The sequence below is a fragment of the Amblyraja radiata genome, chromosome 7 (genome assembly GCF_010909765.2).
Source record: "Amblyraja radiata isolate CabotCenter1 chromosome 7, sAmbRad1.1.pri, whole genome shotgun sequence".
NCBI classification, from domain to species: domain Eukaryota; kingdom Metazoa; phylum Chordata; class Chondrichthyes; order Rajiformes; family Rajidae; genus Amblyraja; species Amblyraja radiata.
In genome coordinates, this window is record NC_045962.1 from 55174368 (window position 1) to 55195822 (window position 21455).

General features: G+C 41.9%; 1 protein-coding gene across 5 annotated transcripts in view; it reads left to right on the top strand.

Annotated features, from left to right (window-relative positions):
• The window catches only part of vps8 (VPS8 subunit of CORVET complex), a 420899-nt gene that overhangs the window by 165367 nt on the left and 234077 nt on the right, over nt 1-21455 (top strand). For all 5 annotated transcript variants that reach the window (XM_033024588.1, XM_033024585.1, XM_033024586.1 and 2 more), the window contains 2 exons: nt 7040-7079; nt 9185-9288. In XM_033024588.1, the coding sequence (XP_032880479.1) occupies nt 7040-7079; nt 9185-9288 (144 nt within the window). The remainder of the gene's footprint in view (nt 1-7039; nt 7080-9184; nt 9289-21455) is intronic.

Below are 21455 nucleotides of genomic sequence, written 5' to 3' on the forward strand. Positions count from 1 at the left end.
TAGATGCGCTTTCTGTCAAGCTTTTAATAAGTACTATCTTATGAGTATTTCATAGCTATTTTGAGTCATTTGTTAATCTAATTTACATTTAATTTGATTAAAACTGCATCTTGATGAAATAATGACAATATAGGAAACTAAAGTGGAAATTAAGTATCTTTGAACTTTAAAGATTACTGAATATTCCTTATCTTTATCCATAATAACATCTTCTCCCAAATGATCACAATTTCACTTTAATTTGGAACTCTAAATCTCCTCTTTAATTAATATTCATTCTTCTGAAAAATGCACTAATATACTTCTCTATTTGATCATTTGATTAAAAAGTTAATTTATCAAGGATTCATGTATTAGTTTCTTGATTAAAAACCAAACCATTATTGATACAACCTATGTTCTCTCTCTCTCTCTCTCCTGAATCACATTAACAATTCCACAGCACAGAGCCCTGCCTGTCTGAAACCAGTTTCATGTTAATGTGTTCAATATTGTAATTGCTTTGCACATGAAATATCACATTTGCATTTGCGCATACATCCCAAGATGCAAAACTAGGTGTAAGGCATGGTGCCCATCGAGGAAGAATTAAGAAAGTGGCTTTTCTTGCAATTGAAATAGATTATCTTGCTTCACAATTCACGCCTCCTCTGTCCTTGTCCTTATTTCACACTTTTTGTCTTTTTATCTCTGGCCTTTGTCCAACTATCTGCCAATCATAAGCTGCCTCTCACCTATATCCACCTGTCACTTGCCAGACTTTGTCCCACCTACAATCATCTCTTGAGATGCCGAGTTACTCCAGTACTTTTTTTTGTAAACCAGCATCTGCAGTTTCATGTGTCTAGATCATCTTGTTGTTCAGTAGAACTAAGGATACAACCTTGTCCCAAGGTTGAAAATTATTATTTTGTGATTTGCATATGATTATGGTCATTGGTTGTTCCCAAGTGAGTAATGTTTCTTATAGATGTGTTGCACATTTTTTTTCTCTGACTGCTTTTTCTCTCCTTGTAGAGTATAATAATAATAATAATACATTTTATTTATGGTCGCCTTTCAAGAGTCTCAAGGACACCTTACAAAAATTGAGCATGTAGAGGAAAAACATGTAAGGGGAATGAAATAAATAGTAGAAACATGACTAGTACACAAAGTAAAGACAGAATTCAATACAAAACACAGTATGAGGCAATTAATGCACAGATGAAAAGGGACGGGGACGTGGGGCTAAGGATAGGCAGAGGTGAAGAGATGGGTCTTGAGGCGGGACTGGAAGATGGTGAGGGACACGGAATTGCGGATCAGTTAGGGGAGGGAGTTCCAGAGCCTGGGAGCTGCCCTGGAGAAGGCTCTGTCCCCAAAACTGCGGAGGTTGGACTTGTGGATGGAGAGGAGACCGGCTGATGTGGATCTGAGGGACCGTGAGGGTTGGTAGGGGGAGAGGAGGTCAATGAGATATGGGGGGCCAGATGGTGGAGGGCTTTGTAGGTGAGGATCAGGATTTTGTAGGTGATCCGGTGGGAGATGGGAAGCCAGTGAAGTTGTTTGAGGACTGGAGTGATGTGATGCCAGGATTTGGTATGGGTGATGAGTCGGGCGGCTGCGTTCTGGACCAGTTGGAGTCGGTTGATGTAGGTGGAGCTGATGCCAAGGAGAAGTGCAATAGTCCAGTCGGGAGGAGATGAAGGCATGGATGAGTCTTTCAGCAGCGGGCGGTGTGAGGGAGGGTCTGAGTTTGGCGATGTTGCGGAGATGAAAGAAGGAGGTTTTAATGACATGGCGGATGTGAGGCTCAAGGGAGAGGGTGGAATCAAAGATCACACCAAGGTTGCGGAGATGGGGAGACAGTGGTGCCGTCGATGGTGAGAGTGGGGTTATTGATTTTGCTGAGTGTGGCTTTGGAGCCTATGAGGAGGAATTCTGTCTTATCGCTGTTGAGTTTGAGGAAATTATGTTGCATCCAGGTTTTTATAGCTGACAAACAGGAGTTGATATGGGAGAGGGGGGGGTTGTGGGGGGATTTGGTGCCAAGGTAAATCTGGGTGTCATCAGCGTAACAGTGGAAGTCCAGATTGAAGTGGCGGAGTATCTGACCAAGTGGGAGGATGTAGATGATGAAGAGGAGGGGGCCGAGTATGGAGCCTTGTGGAACGCCTTGAGTTACTGCGGCTGTAGCAGAGGTGTGGTTGTGGTGAGAGATGAAGTGGGATCTGTTGGAAAGGTAGGAACGGAGCCAGCTGAGTGCAGAGCCTTCAATGCCGAGGTCTTTGAGTCTGATGAGCAGGATGTTATGGTTCACTGTATCGAAGGCTGCGCTCAGGTCGAGGAGGATGAGGATGTTGAGGGAACCAGTGTCAGCAGAGGTGAGGAGGTCGTTGAGGACTTTGAGGAGAGCAATTTCTGTGCTACGGAGGGGGCGAAAGCCAGATTGGAGGGGTTCAAGTAGGTTATACGCAAGGAGGTGGGAATGAAGTTGCAACGCAACGATACGCTCCAGGGTTTTTGAAAGAAAGGGGAGGTTTGAGATTGGGCGGTAGTTAATGAGAGAGGAGGGATCAAGACCAGTTTTCTTTAAGATTGGTGTAACGGCAGCAGTTTTGAAAGCGGAGGGGACAATTCCTTGGGACAATGAGGAATTGAAGAGATTAGTGAGGTAGGGGCAGAGAACGGGGAGTATACTATATCTACCCATCATATCAAGCTTGAAAGGGTTCTGAAAAGATTTAAGAGGATGTTGCCTGGACCAGAGGGTGTGAGCTATAGGGAGAGGTAGAGCAGGCTGGGTCTCTATTCTATGGAGCACAGGAGGATAAGGGGTGATCTTATAGAGGTGTATAGGATCATGAGAGGAATAGATCGGGAAGATGCACAGAGTCTTTTGCCCAGAGTAGGGGAATCGAGGACCAGAGGACATAGGTTCAGGGTGAAGGGGAAAAGATTTAATAGGATTTAATAGGAATCCGAGAGGTAACTTTTTCACTATGACTGACCTAAGGCATGATTTTGCTCTCCACTGCTGTTGTGTTCTCTATCTCCTCTTTCTCCTATTTGTGGGCTTATTTGTACATTCTTGCTATCGCATTGACGAATCCTTGCGGAGGTTTACTTTTTAACAATTATTGGCTCTTAAAAATATACTAAAAATCTGAGGTTGATTGTGTCAAGTTGTATTTACTGATCACAGAAGTGTCCCATCAATCTTGCTTCAGTTCTCAACCACTACTCTTGCACCTATTCACCTATTCTTATGTGTTTTCACCAATGCCCCGAATAACTGAAGCATACCCTCCCTCCTTTGTACTTGAATCCTCCCACAATAACCAATAACATTTTTTTGAAATCTTAATTATTGCTGTAACCACTTTCTAGCCATTTGTAAATCATTTGGCAGGGTACCCAGGTGTCTTGGAGCCCTGCAATCTTTCACTACTTAACTAAAACAAAAACAAAAAAGTCACATCCTACTCGACTTGCTAAATCCTTGCCCACTCATTTAACCTACCCATATCCAATTGTAGTCTCCTTATGTTCTCTTCACATTTTCCCTTCCTACCTATTATTGTGACATCAGCAGATTTAGCAATCATACATTTGGTTTCTTCATTCTAGTCATTTATATAAATTGTAAAAGTTGAGGTCCCATCACTAATCCCTGTGGCACACCACTTGTTAAACAGAAAAAGGTCAATTGATGTCTATTCTGTTTCCTGTTAACCAGCCAACCAGAGCTATTATTGAAGACATCATAGCAGTTCACCTTGAAAAATTCAAGGTTATCTGGCAAAGTCAACGGTTTTATATAAGGGAAACTATAAATACCAAATATGTTAATGGAGTTGCAATGGCAAAAAGCTCCACATTTGGTAAATATGTTTTACCTTTCACAAAACCATGTTGACTTTGCCAGAATACATTACATTTCTCCAGGCTACTGATACAATGTCTTTAATGACATTGATATCTAATAACATGGACTTTCCTGTGTTAGATGCTAAATTAACTAACCTATAGTTTCTTACTTTCTGTCTCCCCATTTTTAATAAAACAATTACTTCTACTATTGTCCAATCTAATGGAACTTTCTTTACCTTTAGGGAACCCAGAGTTGCCCAAAGTTTAGTTTGCTTGTCTTTCTTGATGGGAATTATCTTTCCTGATTTTAGTCTCAATTTCATAAAGATATAACCAACAAACTAAGTTTTATTCTCATTTTCGACAAATTATTCAATTCAAATTTGTAGATTACAGTGACCAACAGAGCTACTTTATCCTGGAATATTGTGTGCAGTTTTGGTCTCACAATTTATGGAAGGACATTCTTGCCATTGAGGGAGTGCAGCGTAGGTTCACCAGGTTCATTCCCGGGATGGCGGGACTGTCATATGCTGAGAGAATGGAGCGGCTGGGCTTGTATACTTTGGAATATAGGAGGATGAGAGGCTATCTTATTAAAACATATAAGATTATTAAGGGTTTGGACATGTTTGAGGCAGGAAACATGTTCCCGATGTTGGGGGAGTCCAGAACCAGGGGCCACAGTTTAAGAATAAGGGGTCAGCCATTTAGAATGGAGATGAGGGGCTAGTGGAGTCAAGGGATACGGGGAGAAGGCAGGCACGGGTTATTGACAGGGGACGATCAGCCATGGTCACAATGAATGGCGGTGCTGGCTCGAAGGGCTGAATGGCCTCCTCCTGCACCTATTTTCTATGTTTTTATGAGGAAAGTTTTTCACACAGTAATGAGTGTGGATTTCTCTGCCTCAGAGGGTGATGGAGACTGATTCTCTGGATGCTTTCAAAAGCGAGCTAGACAGAGCTCTTAATGATAGAGGAGTCAAGGGATATGGGGAGAAGGCAGGAACGGGGTACTTATTGTGGATGATCAGCTTTGATCACATTGAATAGTGGTGTTGGCTCGAAGGGCCAAATGGCCTACTCTTGCCCCTATTGTCTGTTGTCTATCCTTTGGTATAAATATTAAGGCAGAACAATTATGCAAGTCTTTCTGATTACTCTAAATTTGCAAAAAAAAGTACTCCAGATTGCTCCTTTATGACCAGAGTAAATTCCAAGGTCCCAAAAGATAATTTTCCAAAATAGCCACATTTTGGTGTTATCATTTAGTAATTTGACTTGGTTGTAGATCTTTATCCAGATCCTGAGCCCTTGTGATTTAGATGACAGTGATTTGGAAGACTGCTTAGTTCTTGAATGATATCAGTATCCATCATGTTCTGCATCCAGAGTTACTTTGAACCGAGAACTGAAATCTGGGACTCATTGTTTCAGGATCACATATTCATGCACAGTTACAAGACATATCCTGCTTGACCAAATGGCAGATCATCTTTTTTTATCTTGATCGAGGTAAATTTGCCAATGTAGTTGAAACAAAACAATAGTGGGCAAACTAGTGTTGTTCTTAATGTTAGTAAGTTAAGGGTTACATAAGGGTTCACATCGAACAAACTGCAAAACAGACGAGTACCGAATGCAAACATTCAGACAGAGCATACAAGTCCTGCAGCGGTTTACCATGATCCTTTCTCTTGATCTGTGGTGGGGTCAGGGAAGGAGAAGCTTCCACAGAGAACCAGTCAGGATATTTTGTTCTTTTTATTGTTCCGTCGGAACTTCTAAAGCAGCTTTCAGTGGTTGTGCTCAACCTTGGAACTTCCATTCTGCATTCTTTTTGCTCAGGTTTACTTTCACATTCCTGTAAAAGAGCATTTGATCAGTGGTTTGAGGGAGGTTCCTTTTTACCTAAACTTTGTAGAGCTCTCTCTTGCAGTTGTTCTATCACTCTCTAACTTTGCTTTCCTTACATTTACCTATACCCACATCAATTTTTCATTAAAATTTAACTGATGCTGCTTCTAGCCAGCCTATTTACTGTTAAGGTTCTTCTCTCAAGCTGATTCTTACACGTGTGTTCTGTTTTGAGGCCCATGTTCTTCCTTTCCTCTCGTGACTTCGGCAAACTGCTTTGTTTTTCTAAAATCTCTCCCAGTTTATCTACCGTTTACCACTTCTGTATGTTTGTCCCTGGATTAGAATGATTTTACCCTCGTCACATGGTGGGATCTTTCAACTCTTTAGGGTCAGATAGGTAAGACAGACCAATTTGAAATATTTGGACCAATCGATTTTATTGATATTATTATTATGGTTCAACACTTTCTGGTAATGATGCTTTTAATTTTCTCAAAGTATCAACTCAAAAGAAAAGTTGATCAGAAGACTGAAGGATTAATTATTAATTTAACATTCACAGTACAATGGTTGTCTTGGTTGCCCTTTATAGCCTTCTGCTAGATGTATAGCCTGGAGGGTTCTCAGTTCTCGGATGTTGTAAAGAGCTCAGTTGCGGAATCTGAGTGGAAAGCAATTTGTGATAGAGCCTGCAAATCTTGGGCTGAGTACCATTGACGTCCCTTTCCATTGCATCAACTTTCTTTGCCAAATGGAATAAAATCTGACTGTTTTTTTCCATTTGGAAAATAAACCACAGGCAACGTTTGATTAGTTTGATTTTTTAAAATTACATTGAGGGACCACTTTGGGGCAAACAAAAACTAGTTTGCTAGACATGGCAGTCAAACTGGGGTGGGGTGTCCAAACAAGATTTCTTGTTTAGTAATCTGTAAAACCCCTGTCCCACGGTACAAGTTCATTCCAAGAGCTCTCCCGAGTTTGCCCTGATTCGAACTCGGAGATTTACGGTAATGGTCACTCGTCGGTACTCGGGGCTCTCGTGGACATTTTTCATCATGTTGAAAAATCTTCACGAGTCTTCCCGTGCTTACCTGCCGCTAGCGAGTCTTCCCGAGTACCTGCCGTTAGCGCTAAGAGACGTCCCCGAGCTCCGACGTACCCGCTACGTTCATTCTCCGTGCTTACCATGAGTTTGATTTTTTTTTAACTCGGGAGAGCTCTTGGAATGAAATCGTACCGTGGGACAGGGCTTTAATGCACCAGCTCAGTTATCAAATAAATACAGAGTTTGTGACTGATCAAACATTTTCTCTTCTTAGATTTTAAAGCTCAAGCTGTCCTTGTTCACAGATGGTGCAAGTAAGTAACAATGAAACAACTTTTCAAGACATGTCCACAAATACTTTGTTATTAGCATTTTTGATATAGTTGAACCTGTGTATCCATATTGAATGTATAATAATTGTAATTAAAAAAATGAAAAAAGTGCAAAAAAGCTCAATGCTGTACCTCAATCTATGTTTCTCACTGCACCAATTCCCTCACCTGGACGTTGTTTGATTTGAAATGGCTGTTTTTTTTGTTATTAAACCTTTTCCATTGTTCTTAATCAGAGATATTAGTATCCATTTTTCCAACAAGAACTTTGCTGGACCCAGAATGCAATAGGGGCATTTCTTATTCCATATCGTATTTAGAATTTAAAATTTATATTTATCTAAATCTATAAAGTTATTATTTGTTTCATTTAAGAGATTTGGACACCACTGCCTAGGCCAGCATTTATTGCCCATCATTAATTGTCCTTGACGAGGTGGTAGTGAACCACTGCAGTTCTTCCTGCTACTTCCACAGGTTTCGGTTGAGGTTTATTATTGTCACATGTATCGAGGTACAGTGAAAAGTTTTGTTTTGCATGCTTTCCAACAAATCAGATAATACTACACATAGATACAATCAAGACAAACTTACTTGCTGTTGTGTAAGGAGTTCCAGCCTTGAGACACATCAACCATGTATTATTCTGCCACTTAAACAATCAGAGATAGCGACAGTACAGTTTGTATGGAAATATGGCAAAGGAGGCATTGCACCACATAATGTAAAGCTTTATTAATAATTGAAGGATAAAGCATGCAGTCTGAGGTCAGCCTGCAAATTCTGAGCACATGTTGTATCCTTATGATCTAGGGTTATACAAACATAAATTATTAACATTGTATTGTGTACACATCAGAATTACCTCCCCTCCATGACTACAAATTTAATGCCAGTGTCATGCAATATATTGTTTGAGAATCAGTCTATTGCCAAATGGCACCAAGCTATATGTAAGCTGATTGCTGAATATTGTTTATTTCTTGTTTTGGCCAGCATAATTGGATTTGCACAGCCTAAGGCTACATTTCTGTAACTGGTAAACCTTCAGACTACACCTTGAATAAGTAATGGATTTGATGTTTCAAATGAGACATATGCTGTTAGTTCTTTTGTCTGAATATTGTAGGATTGGAAGGCAGGATAATGGGTTGTAAGTAAAATAAAGAAATGTATTTATGGAACTTTTTAATGAACAAGCATCTTCTCATGAATTAGTGCTCTTCTACATTGTTCACTGAATTACAGTCACTAACAGTCTCTATGTGTGTGTGTGTGTGTGTGTGTGTGTTGGGTGGGAGTGGAGGGAGATGGGAGGAGAGGAGAGGAGACTGTCCTCAATTTAAATTACTATCACAACCCAATAGGAGAGTGGTAAACCAGCATCTGCAGTTCCTTGTGTCTCCAAGGGATGCTGATGAAACATTTAGCGATGTAGGACTGGTTCACAATCTTTTTATGGATTCAATCTTTATCCTGAATGAGAATGGGGTTTATGTGATTTTCATGCATAGCATTCATGCCAAATTGCTGATGGATCATATTCTGATTTTGATTTATTTTCAACGATGAGGACAGGATGGCACAGAATTGAAGTCTATAAACCACTGTGAAACAGTCATCAAAACTAAATATGTACATCGCTAACAAACCTTAAACGTTTCTGATATTCAGTCCAAGAATCTGTTATGTAAATGCCACTATTTTTGATTCAAAATACATTATTGAGCAAGTCAGTAATAATTTCTGTTGGTTGGAAAGAGTTATATTTGTGTAAATCTAAATTTTCAGGCTTTTATGGTGGAATAATGGTGCTGCATATCATACTAAAATAATTACTGTATCATCACCTTCCTGTCACTGAGACGATGATGATCTTTCCCTTTGTTTACCACTGAGCAGGAATACACATTGGGGTAGTCTGCCCTTTCAGACCACTATTGTGCTCCGTACTCTTATCCCAATGTCCTGACAGCTGCTACTTAACCCTATTTTGCAGAAATGGTGCACATGTCCTAAGCATTAGTTTGTGATGTGGTTCTGTGATAACCTGCCTATTGTATTTATGGACCACTCTGTATCTACAGGGGAGGAAAATGAAGAGACAGTGCAGGCCGCAGAAACCATATTAGAGGAGACAGTTGCATTATGTCAGCGTAATTCGCACAGCCTGAACCAACAGCAACGGGAGGTGAGTGTTCGATTATATTAGGACCGAGGATCTCAATTTTTTTAAATTATGTGGTCTTTATCCTGAAAGGTGGTGATATTAATGAGTTTAATATTCAAATATACTGCAGATGTGCAAATTGGCTTTGTTACATGTTTAGTGTTGTGTGTTTCCAAATTTATTAAATTCCATCACAAGTACTTTGTTTTCCTTTAATAATGAGACCACTGGGTCCTGCTGCCGTTTCCCCTGTACTAACCAAGGCACTTCTCATACCCCACTGGTTGGACTGGGCTAACTAACCAGCACTCCTAGAGGCAGTCTGTGTAAAGTACTATTGCTACTGGCTTGGTGTGCGGCCGAATGGACCCTGCATCTCATCTGTTTAGCACAACATATGTTTGTAGTGAACCTGGTGCTAAGATATTTGCAGACTACTTGATTCTGACTTGGGGTTTCATCAGTAGCAGAGCAGCTATCTCACTGCTTTATATTGAAACTCATCACTCGGGCTAAAATTTGTAATGCAGTGCATAAAGTGATGTGTTGAAAAAACTCAAAAGTTTAGTAAAACGTAATAATTATTGGCATTTGATGTTACTTAAGCATGTATGCAAACTACTGATGTAATAACTTCTCATTTACTGTGGGTGTCCCTCCTACAGTACACCCACAGTGTTCTACCTGGCTTCTGCCTTTGCCACCATTTATCTGCTTACTATCAGGCTTGGAATTTTATTGCATGAATTAATAGGCTTTTGATCTGCTGGTGGTAGGTAGTTGTCTCTGACCTTGCTCCTGGGTTATCGCTGCCAATGTCTCGAACATCCCTTCATTTCTACGATTTTTTTCCTTCAAACTTCCAAAGAAAACAGTCTTACAATCAGTCTGAAGCAGCGTCATGATCTGAAACATCACCTATCCATTTTCTCCAGAGATGCTGCCTGATCCACTGAGTTATTCCAGTCTGTCTTTCCAAAGAAAGCTTTTGTTCTAACCCAAAGCTGTCACAACTCTGAAGTCAATCATTTCAAGTTATCACATCTAAAGATTCAATAACCAAAACATTTTTTCCCTTATCAGCCTTAACTTGGTATTTATATACAGATTAACTGATTATATTTTCCTTCTCAGTATATACTCCCATTGCAAAATGGCTGTTCCCAGACACCTTATCTTCTTAAGGTCACGCTACATAGCCATTAAGTTATTTTCAGTTATGCTCTTAGCTCATGTTAATCACATGACCTTTTCACTGTTTTCTTTTAGTGGTACCAGCATTTCTCTCTGTTTTTCTCTCTTGAGCTAGCAGCATTCTCTCAGATTCTATTGGGATACAGGCCATATTGTCCCCACCTACATATCCCTTTTGTTCCATGAAGCATTTAGTGAATTGGATCATCGTGAACCTTGGCTGAATTCTATGTTATACAATGTAGATACCTGAATGTTCATCATGTTACAGTTTTTTGCTACAATGCAATGCAAATTGCTTTCAAAACTAATAATGCTACTCTTAAAACGTCATTTCTTTTAACATATATCCATTTGACCCTGCTTGCTGCCTGTACAATTTATCAGTTCTTATCCTTTCTACTCTTAATATTTGACCTTTTTGATCTTTGATCACTCTTCTTTGTTTGCAATTCCATGTTTAACTTTGTTTCTATCCCCACTTTTATACAATGATAAAAATGTAGGAGGCAATCCTTACAAACGGGTAAATTTGTACATTTTTACCCCAATTCCAATTATCACTCTCAAACTTTAAAAAGTTATTTTTATATCTTCCTCAATCTGTCCAGTGTGCTGGATGACCTAATGAATGTACAATGTTTTAGTTAGGTGTATCATATCCATTGCAAGTCCTCTGGCAAGAATCTAACTTCAGTAACAGTTATTTGCAAAATCATCCTTTACTCAGCCACGATCACATTGAATGGCGGTGCTGGCTCAAAGGGCCGAATGAGCTACTACTGCTCCGATTCAGATTCAGATTAAATCTTTATTGTCATTGTGCAGTGTACAGTACAGAGACAACAAAATGCAGTTAGCATCTCCCCAGAAGAGCGAACATAGAATAATGAGCAATAAATATATATATGTACATACAGTAGTAGTAGTGCAATTTTTCTGGGGGAAGGAGTGTCCAGGGGGGGGGGGGGGGGGGGGGGGGGGGGGGGGTGACTGGCAATCACCAAGTTTCAGAGTTAAGTAATGTAACAGTCGCAGGGAAGAAGCTGTTCCTGGACCTACTGGTCCGGCAACGGAGAGACCTGTAGCGCCTCCCGGATGGGAGGAGGGTAAACAGACTGTGGCTGGGGTGAGAGCAGTCCTTGACGATGCTGCGCGCCCTTCGTAGACATCGCTTGCTTTGGACAGACTCAATGGAGGGGAGTGAGGAACCGGTGATGCGTTGGGCAGTTTTCACCACCATCTGCAGTGCTTTCCGGTCGGAGACAGAGCAGTTGCCATACCATACTGTGATACAGTTTGTAAGGATGCTCTCGATGCTCTATTGTCACCTCGTAATTCCATAGTGATTTTATTCTGTTTACGGATATCAACCAACTCAATTTTATATTGAGGGACTATTGGAAGTCCCAGTATCATTCCTAAAGTTTTACTAGTAACTCCCCATAATCATCTTTGAGCTAGACGCTAGTTCAACGATTCCCAAAGTTTTGATACCCTTGTACCTCTTCGTAAATTTTGTAGCATCTTGTACCCCTCGTTAAAAATAATTGTATTTCATTGTAAAAGTCGATAAAAATTGCATGCATTTTTATCTTACTCACACCATCACTCATACACACTCACACACTTACCCACCCTCCCACCCACTCACACCTGCAATGGACCACAATATTTCATTCTAATCCAGATCCACACCCTCAACAAACGCTTCCTCACCTATCTGGACTCTACCAAATATCATAAGCTTGGCCGCCTCCAGACCGGTCCCTCCACCGACACTCCTCAACTCGACCCCAGGCCCGGAGCTCCACCGCTGGACTGCGGCGCTGCCTGCCCAACCCCCACGAAGCCGAAATGGCCACCAGGAGGAGCAGCAACAACAACCACCACCTCTCCGACCAAACCAACGCCCGGACCACCAAAACTGCCGCGGCTGCCGACACTCACTGCCTCCCCGGGGCCACTGCCGCTGTTGCCGCCGACCCATATCTCTATTCCAGCCCCCCCACAGGCATCCACCAGCGACTCTGCCGACCCTCCCCTCTCCACCAGCCACCAGCAGGCCGGAGCCGTCACCTCACCAGAGTTCCAGGCTCAGCACCAGGCCCACAACCTCCACGATGCAAACAGCACGTGGTCTGACGCTGCTGGGTCCTTTCCCCCCCCCCCCCCCCCCCCCTTACAGTGATGGGTCTTCCCCTTCCCCCTATTTCAACCGGGTTACCCCGACCACACACCCGCTAGTTAAAATATCTGCTGGGTTTTTTTAAACTTTTTTTTACAGAGGTGCCGGAGCAGCACTCCGGTGAGCTCCGGCAGTACTGCACCCCTGTTTGTCGTGCGGGAGTCTGCAAACTACCCAAATACAGCAGCTATCACAACTTGAGTAGGATAATTGATACGAAATATATAATTTATTTGCAAATATGCATGTATAAAATAATTCCTAACCACAGTATTGTTTTCTAATAATTAATCTATTTTTCAGTACTACATAGCTGCAAATTTCTGTGTACCCCCTGAAGACCTTTCGCGTACCACTGGGGGTACGCGTACCCCACTTTGGGAAACACTGCTCTAGTTAATCGGTAGAAATTACCACTTGTACGCCTGGATGTTTCTCTCTATTGGTCAAATTCCCCAAGTCTTCATTGGATATTCAAGACAGAACTCTTCCTTGGCTGGTCTGCTCAAGATTTATCCTCATTTGTTCCAGCATCCAATTCCATTAGTAGAGCCAATAGGACTTGATGTTTCAATCCCTGTAGTAAGTCGGCACTCTTGATATTGGCAGTGGGATTGGAGTGGTGAAAGGTAGGATAGGTACGTCATCGGGGTCATCAGGTGGGCACCCTCCATCTTTGACGTTTCATTGATAAGCCCACAATGTTTCCAAAGGGCTCAACGGTGATACCTGACATCCCAGGTACAACCCCCTCAGTTCCATATCCTCCTGTCTTCATCTTGCAGCTCAATTGTTGTCTTTCCTTTTAATCCAAAGCTGCTTTTTTTCTGCTGAATTTGACAATAGATTGTCTGTGCAGAAAACGCCTGAATTGTTCCATCTTCAATGCATGATGCCTTTGTTATGGTATATACTAATCCTACTTCTTGAGCTGCTTTGACATCAATCAGTATCCTGGATCGTATCCTGTATCGGTACAATCAAAGTCTTCACTTTGCAGACTGGCTTTCATATGTAAACACAAACAATAACTGCTCTTATTTACTGTTCTTTGTAAAGGCTAATAAGTCTACTGCTTTTAGATTATTTTTTTGCTTGTCTTTTTAGTCTAGGTTTTGCGATGGGATTGCCAGATCATACTCTGACTTTAATTTACTTTTCCATTAATCATATGTGTCAGATTATGTTCCATTTCAGATTTGGAACAAAACAATTGTGGGCAAACTAGTGTTGTTCTTAATGTTAATAAGTTAAGACTTACATAAGGGTTCACATCAAACAAACTACAAAACAGGTAAGTACCCAATGCAGATTTGCTTTTGCTCATCGGTCTTGGTTCGAGCCTGATTTAATCTTAGTCTGATTAACTATAATCATCTACTTGATGATACAGTCTATAAACATCAACTATAATCATCTACTTGTTCATTTATTGGTGGTTTTCATGGCTCCCCTTTTTGAGCATCCTGTCAGAGCAAATCATCTGTTCGTATGTTGCCTGCAGGGGATAATTTATGGTGTGCTTTTACTTTAATGATACCATATTCTTGTCCTTGGGCTTCATGAATAATATATTTACAGAGGGAAGCAAATAGTAGAGATTTATCATCTGCTGATACAAAATCTCTCCTACCCACCGTAGCAAAAGGTTATTTGAGATATTACGTACGAGTATGGCTGAGTGTATGTCTCCTGGTGGGGAAACTTATAAGTAGTCAGTCACAGGGTGACTGACTACTTATGCTACTGCCAGCATTCTGAGCAAGCATTTTAGGTCATTTTAGTCTGAAGAAGGGTCTCGACCCAAAACGTCACCCATTCCTTCTCTCCAGAGATGTTGCCTGGCCCGCTGAGTTATTCCAGCATTTTGTGTCTACCTTCGATTTAAACCAGCATCTGCAGTTCTTTCCTACTCATTTTAGCTGGCAGTTTCAAAACTATTTACACTAGCGATGTGCCTTACTAGTTTAATACATAAGTGTTGTCTTTTTTTCCTGCTTCCGTCGACCACCCTTGAAGATTATTATCTCAATGGGGTTAGGTTAGGTAAGGGGGAGGTACAGCGAGATCTGGGTGTCCTTGTACACCGGTCATTGAAAGTTGGCGTGCAGATACAGTAGGCAGTGAAGAAAGCTAATGGAATGTTGGCTTTCATAACAAGTGGATTTCAGTATAGGAGTAGAGAGGTTCTTCTGCAGTTGTATAGGGCTCTGGTAAGACCACGTCTGGAGTATTGCGTACAGTTTTGGTCTCCTAATTTGAGGAAGGACATCCTGTGATTGAGGCAATGCAGCGTAGGTTCACAAGATTGATCCCTGGGATGGCGGGACTGTCATATGAGGAAAGATTGAAAAGACTAGGCTTGTATTCACTGGAGTTTAGAAGGATGAGGGGGATTCTTATAGAAACATATAAAATTATAAAAGGACTGGACAAGCCAGATGCAGGAAAAATGTTCCCAATGTTGGGCGAGTCCAGAACCAGGGGTCACAGTCTTAGAATAAAGGGGAGGCCATTTAAGACTGAGGTGAGAAAAAACTTTTTCACCCAGAGAGTTGTGAATTTATGGAATTCCCTGCCACAGAGGGCAGTGGAGGCCAAATCACTGGATGGATTTAAGTGAGAGTTAGATAGAGCTCTAGGGGCTAATGGAATCAAAGGATATGGGTAGAAGGCAGGCACGGGTTATTGATTGGGGACGATCAGCCATGATCACAATGAATGGTGGTGCTGGCTCGAAGGGCTGAATGGCCTCCTCCACCTATTTTCTATGTTTCTAAGATCCATCAGCACCAAAAAAAATGTAAAGTTGTATCTGGTATCATTTTCATTAGCAGCATGCTTACGGTCCTTTCTATTCCCCGCCCTGCAGCCTTTCCCCCCCCCCCCCCCCCCCCCCCCCCCCCTCCCCCGTCTTTTTTTGGCACGAATTGTAGAATCCTTTGTTGTCCATACTTGGTACTCTTGCTGCTCTCTGATGTCATCAAGATTGTCTGGAAGGAAAGTATGTTTACAGCAGAAATAACTTTTCCAAAGACACCTCAAAACTCAAATTCAAAATGTCAAAAATATTGGGCAAAATCATTTAAGCTTCTGGAAAAACATCTGTAGCTGATCTATATCTCACTGTATACTTTGACAGCCTTCCTCACAATTTGCAACCCCATCAATCTTGGTGTCATCTGCAAACTTACTAAGAGATGTCCCAGTACAGATCATTGCTGAACTTCACTGGTCACAGAGCTCCAGCCTTGCACCACAACCCACTGTCTTGTATCAATAAATCACTTCTGAATCCACATGACCAAGTCACCATTAATCTCGTTCATCTTAATCTTCCGGTTTTGCCTACCTACCATTATCAAATGCCTTACGAAAAATCCATGTAAACGACATCCACCGCCAAACTCTCATTGACCACCTTCGTAATCAAGCTAGTAAGAAACATCAGAGGTATGTTGAGTTTAAAGCCATGCTGACTGTCCCTAATTAACCCATTCCCTTCCAAATGGGAGTAAATACATTGTGGATGGCTTGATTGTACTCATGTGCAGTCTTTTCACTGACTGAGTAGCACACAACTAAAAGCTTGTCACTGTACCCCGTTACACATGACAATCAAGTAAACTAAACTAAAAAAAATCTTGAAGAACTCAGCCAGTAAAACACATCTGTGCTAAGTAAAACCATTTAACACTTTGGATCGGCATTTCTATTGTTATTTCAGATTCTATCATCGACAATTTTATTTGTTTTACAAATTTGCGAAGAATGCTACACAGTAATCTCAATTAACAGTGTTGAGGGGTTTTGCAGGGTCAAGTAGAATTGCACAAGTGATTGTGAATTTTTGACTGAACTTCCTCTCTGCCAGGTTTTAAAACTTCAGTTGAAGTACCGTTTTCTCCCATAGCCATAATATGAAGCATTTCAACAAGGTTAAAATTCAGGCATGACAGGCCAGAATGTTACTGCTTTGTCTGTATCCTGAATGCAACACTGAATAGTGGGTGGACAGCTGGAAGATGGTACAACTTCTTCTGCAGAAGAAAATTGAAAACAGAATGCTTTTCATCTCATCCAGTCTGATGTCTCAACAACTTCCCCATGGGATATGTGAATGCCACGTGACCTTCAGTTCTCTCTAGCAGTGAACTAACTCGTGGTGCATTGCCGCATGCATCCTAACTTCTGGTCAGGGCCGGCCTTAGGAGGTGTGGGGCCCAATTGGGACCAATTTTCATAGAAATATAAATATATAATTATAAATGAGTCATATTCAGGCACGTGCCGTGAGTAATTATTCAGGGTAGGCAGTCAGTCGGCTTTTAAAAAATCTTAAACCCTGCATGCGCAGATTGTTCTCCGTAAAAATAAAAAATAAAAATAAAGAAAGTGACAATTCAATTTGCCCAAGGCTTCCAAATCTCATTCTTTCTGAATTACTGAATGGGTGGGGGGTGGAGGTTGACGGCAGGTGGAGAGATGGTGGGAAAAACGGGAGCACACCGCGACGTTGAATCAGTTGTGATCCTATTGAATGACAATACTTGTTCAAAGGAGCAATTGGAGGGAGGGTTCCTTTTGCAGCGTGTGGGAGTCTGGCCAGGGGTAAAGTTGCGGGGAGGGCAGCAGCATTGAGAAGGAGGGGGTCGGGGATCATGCCAGTAACCCACACACTCACCGCTGCCGTGGCGCTCCGGGCGCGGAGCCACCGCATTGTGGCCGGGGAGGGAAGCAACTCGTGTGGCTACGAGTGGCCGCCAGGACCTCAGCGCCTTCTGCCAGCCCGCTCACCTCTGGCAGTGCTCTCCGTCTCAACAGTGAGGGGACCAGCTCAAGAGCAAAGATCATAGGGCGGAGTGGGTCAGCGGGTGATGGATAACAGGACAGTGGGCAGTGGAGCTTACTCCTGTGTCAGCGCAAGCAAGGGACCAATTGAGGTTACTGGCACTGACATATGGAGTAAGCTCCACCGCCCGCTGTCCTGTTATCCATCGCCCGCTGACCCGCTCTTGAGCTGGATGCTGGCATGATCCCCGACCCCCTCCTTCTCAACGCTCCTGCCTTCCCCGCAACTTTCCCCCTGGCCAGACTCCCCACATGCTGTGAAAGGAACTCTCCCCCAGCGGCGCTGTCCTTTTACAGTTGCTTCCCATTTTACAGCCTCTTCCATCAGCTGCTAGCAATGAGGGATAGACTTGGCTATCCTTCAGTACAGCAACATTGTTCTTGATCTATGTGGATCGATGCATTGATGACACATTGTATAACTACGTGTTAACTACTGGCTGTAACAAATCGTTTTTGTCTGATGGCCTGTGCAGCGGTTTTTATCCATGTTCATTTAAAAAAAAAAATCTGTATTTAACAAGGCGAATGTTTTTTTTTTAAATCTCTATTTAACAACGCAAATTCGTATTTCCGTTCTAAATACGGAAAATTAGCGCGGGGCCCCCTTAGGCGTGAGGCCCAATTGGGAGCAATCGGTCCAATTGGCTTAAGGCCGGTCCTGCTTCTGTTACAGATCTGGCCATGGAGGACTTCTACTCCAACCTTTTATTCCCAAGCCGGCATCCCAGAAGAAAACAAACTGATCTTTCTGGGCAAATTAGATGCCAGGATTAAAATCCCCTGCTAAAACATGATTAGGAAGGAGGAGAAAGGGAAAGCTAACTCAAACAGAGTTGTCCTCTGAACAAAGTGCTTGGAGCACCGTGCTGACATAACAAAGTGTTTTCCCAGAGAGACCAGCATAATATCTCATGGTGCACTGCAGATTCGGACATAGAATTGTATGGCCTTTTGCGTGAACGTTCCAGTGCAAGAACATACCATTTCTCATCAACCTTAACAAGAGATTGATGACTATGAGACTGCCTATTCCACTCTATTATCTCCATCAGCCTGGCTTCAGAATAATGGAGGCTGCAGAAACATTACTGGTCTCTGGAGCCCCCATTCAGATAACCTCTGCAGACAGTACCTCACAGACGATCTGACAACTCCCAACAACAGGAGCTGCAGAGGTCCTGCAGTGCTGAGGCAGCCCTGTAATCTCTTCGCAGATGTGATTACGGTGAACGTAAGTTTTATGTAGGTGAAAACGTTGTGCGGTTTGATGAGAATGATCGGGAGTTCCAGGAGCTAATTAAACACCAATGCAAGGCATTCATGGATTGATTGTTCAATCATGCCTGGAGTGGAAGGGAAAATAAACAGATCTGCAGACTCCCAAAGGGCAGGGTCCAACAGAAATTCCATGTGCTCAAGAACAGATGATGGGTGGAAAGAAAACAGGCAGTCCAGCAATTTGCTGGCAATCGTGTCATAAATGGATTCTTCAGCCCAAACATCAAAAGGCCCACCCCACTGAGACAAGAAATTAGACGACTTTATTAGTAACTGCGGTTCAGTAGCAAGTGAAAGGAACACTTCAAAGAACTTCCAAGCTGTGACTTTGAGTGCCGCTCATTGCATTCAACAGCAAACTATTTTGTCCAGCTTTGCCAGACTAACACGTCGATGAGTTGTGCTGAGAAGGAAATTTGGCAATATTGAAAATACAGTGCCGTCCATAATGTTTGGGACAAAGACCTCTTATTTAATTATTTACCTCTGTACTCCACAATTTGAAATTTGTAATAGAAAAAAATCACATGTAGTTAAAGTGCACATTGTCAGATTCTAATAAAGGCCATTTTTATACATCTTGGTTTCACCATGTAGAAATTACAGCAGTGTTTATACATAGTCCCCCCATTTCAGGGCACCATAATGTTTGGGACACAGCAATGTCATGTAATTGAAAGTAGTTATTAGTATTTTGTTGCATAACTTTGCATGCAATGACTGTTTGAAGTCTGCGATTCATGGACAACACCAGTTGCTGAGTGTCTTCTCTGGGGATGCTCTGCCAGGCCTGTATTGCAGCCATCTTTAGCTTATGCTTGTTTTACATAGAAACATTGGGGGTTTTGGGGGCTAGTCCCCTTCAGTTTTCTCTTCAGCATGTAAAAGGCATGCTCAATTGGGTTCAGATCAGGTGATTGACTTGGCCACTCAAGAATTTACCATTTTTCAGCTTTGAAAAACTCCTTTGTTGCTTTAGCTGTATGTTTGGGATCATTGTTTTGCTGTAGAATGAACCGCCGGCCAATAGGTTTTGAGGCATTTGTTTGAACTTGAGCAGATAGGATGTGTCTCTACACTTCACAATTCATTATGCTACTACCATCAGCAGTTGTATTATCAATGAAGTTAAGTGAGCCAGTACCTTCAGCAGCCATACATGCCCAGGCTATAAAATCCCCACCACCTTGTTTCACAGATGAGGTGGCATGCTTTGGATCTTGGACAGTTCCTTCTCTCCTCCATACTTTGCTCTTGCCATCACTCTGATATGTTAATCTTCGTCTCATCTATCCACAAGAGCTTTTTCCAGAACTGTGGTTGCTCTTTTAAGTACTTGGCAAACTGCAACCTGGCCATCCTATTTTTGCGGCTACACCATTGGTTTGCATCTTGCAGTGTAGCCTCTGTATTTCTGTTCATGAAGTCTTCTGTGGACAGTGGTCATTGACAAATCCACACCTGACTCCCGAAGAATGGTTCTGACCTGTCGGACAGGTGTTTGGGGATTTTTTTTATTATAGAGAGAATTCTTCTGTCATCAGCTGTGGAGGTCTTCCTTTGCCTTGCAGTCCCTTTGGGATTAGTAAGCTCACCAGTGCTCTCTTTCTTCTTAATGATGTTCCAAACAGTTGATTTTGGTAAGCCTAAGGTTTGGCTGATGTCTCTAACAGTTTTATTCTTGTTTCTCTGTCTCATAATGGCTCCTTTGACTTTCATTGGCACAACTTTGGCCCTTGTGTTGATAAACAGCAATAAAAGTTTCCAAAGGTGATGGAAAGACTGGAGGAAAGACTCGGTGCTGAGAGCTCTCTTATACCTGCATTAGGGAGGCATTTAAACACACCTGAGCAGTTACAAACTCCTGTGAATCCATGTGTCCCAAACATTATGGTGCCCTGAAATATGTGGACTATGTTTAAAAACAGCTATAATTTCTACATGGTGAAACCAAAATGTATAAAAATACCCTTTAATAAAACCTGACATTGTGCACTGTAATCATATGTGATTTTTTTCTATTACAAATTTCAAGTTGTGGAGTACAGAGGCAAATAACTAAATGATGGGTCTTTATCCCAAACATTATGGAGGGCACTGTAGTTGGCTGAGTAAAAGGTATATGGATTCTCTCAGACATATGGGTGCTCTCAGACATCTTTGGGGCAAGAACAACAGCTCCAGACGAATCATCTGGCACACTTTGTCTGCAGCATGCAGGGGGCAGGCTATTTCTGCTGTTTGATTCCATGCCCTACAATGCATTAATGGATTGTACAATCGGTATGGTTTGAATTCTTGTTTCTGCATTTCTGCATGAAACTGTCAACTTCTTCATAGTGTGCTGCAGTCTCTGGAGAGTAAAATGCCAGATTCTAAAATGAGCACAATTTATGCAGCAGCCATCTGCATCCAGTAGATAATATGCATTTTTCCAGATGTGAGGAGGCACTACTCATATACAACACTGTGAACCGAGTCTGAATGATGGAAAGTATTTGCACTGCTGTTCACCATGTGATTATAATAGGAATCCATTTAATATTAAATAAAAAGCCATCATTTCACTTCAAATTCAAAGAGACCAGTATGAAATACATTTAGTAGTACAACATATTGAAGTTGTTGAACAGGAACAGAAAAGTTCACCATGGTGGGGAAAAGTGAGGGTTGC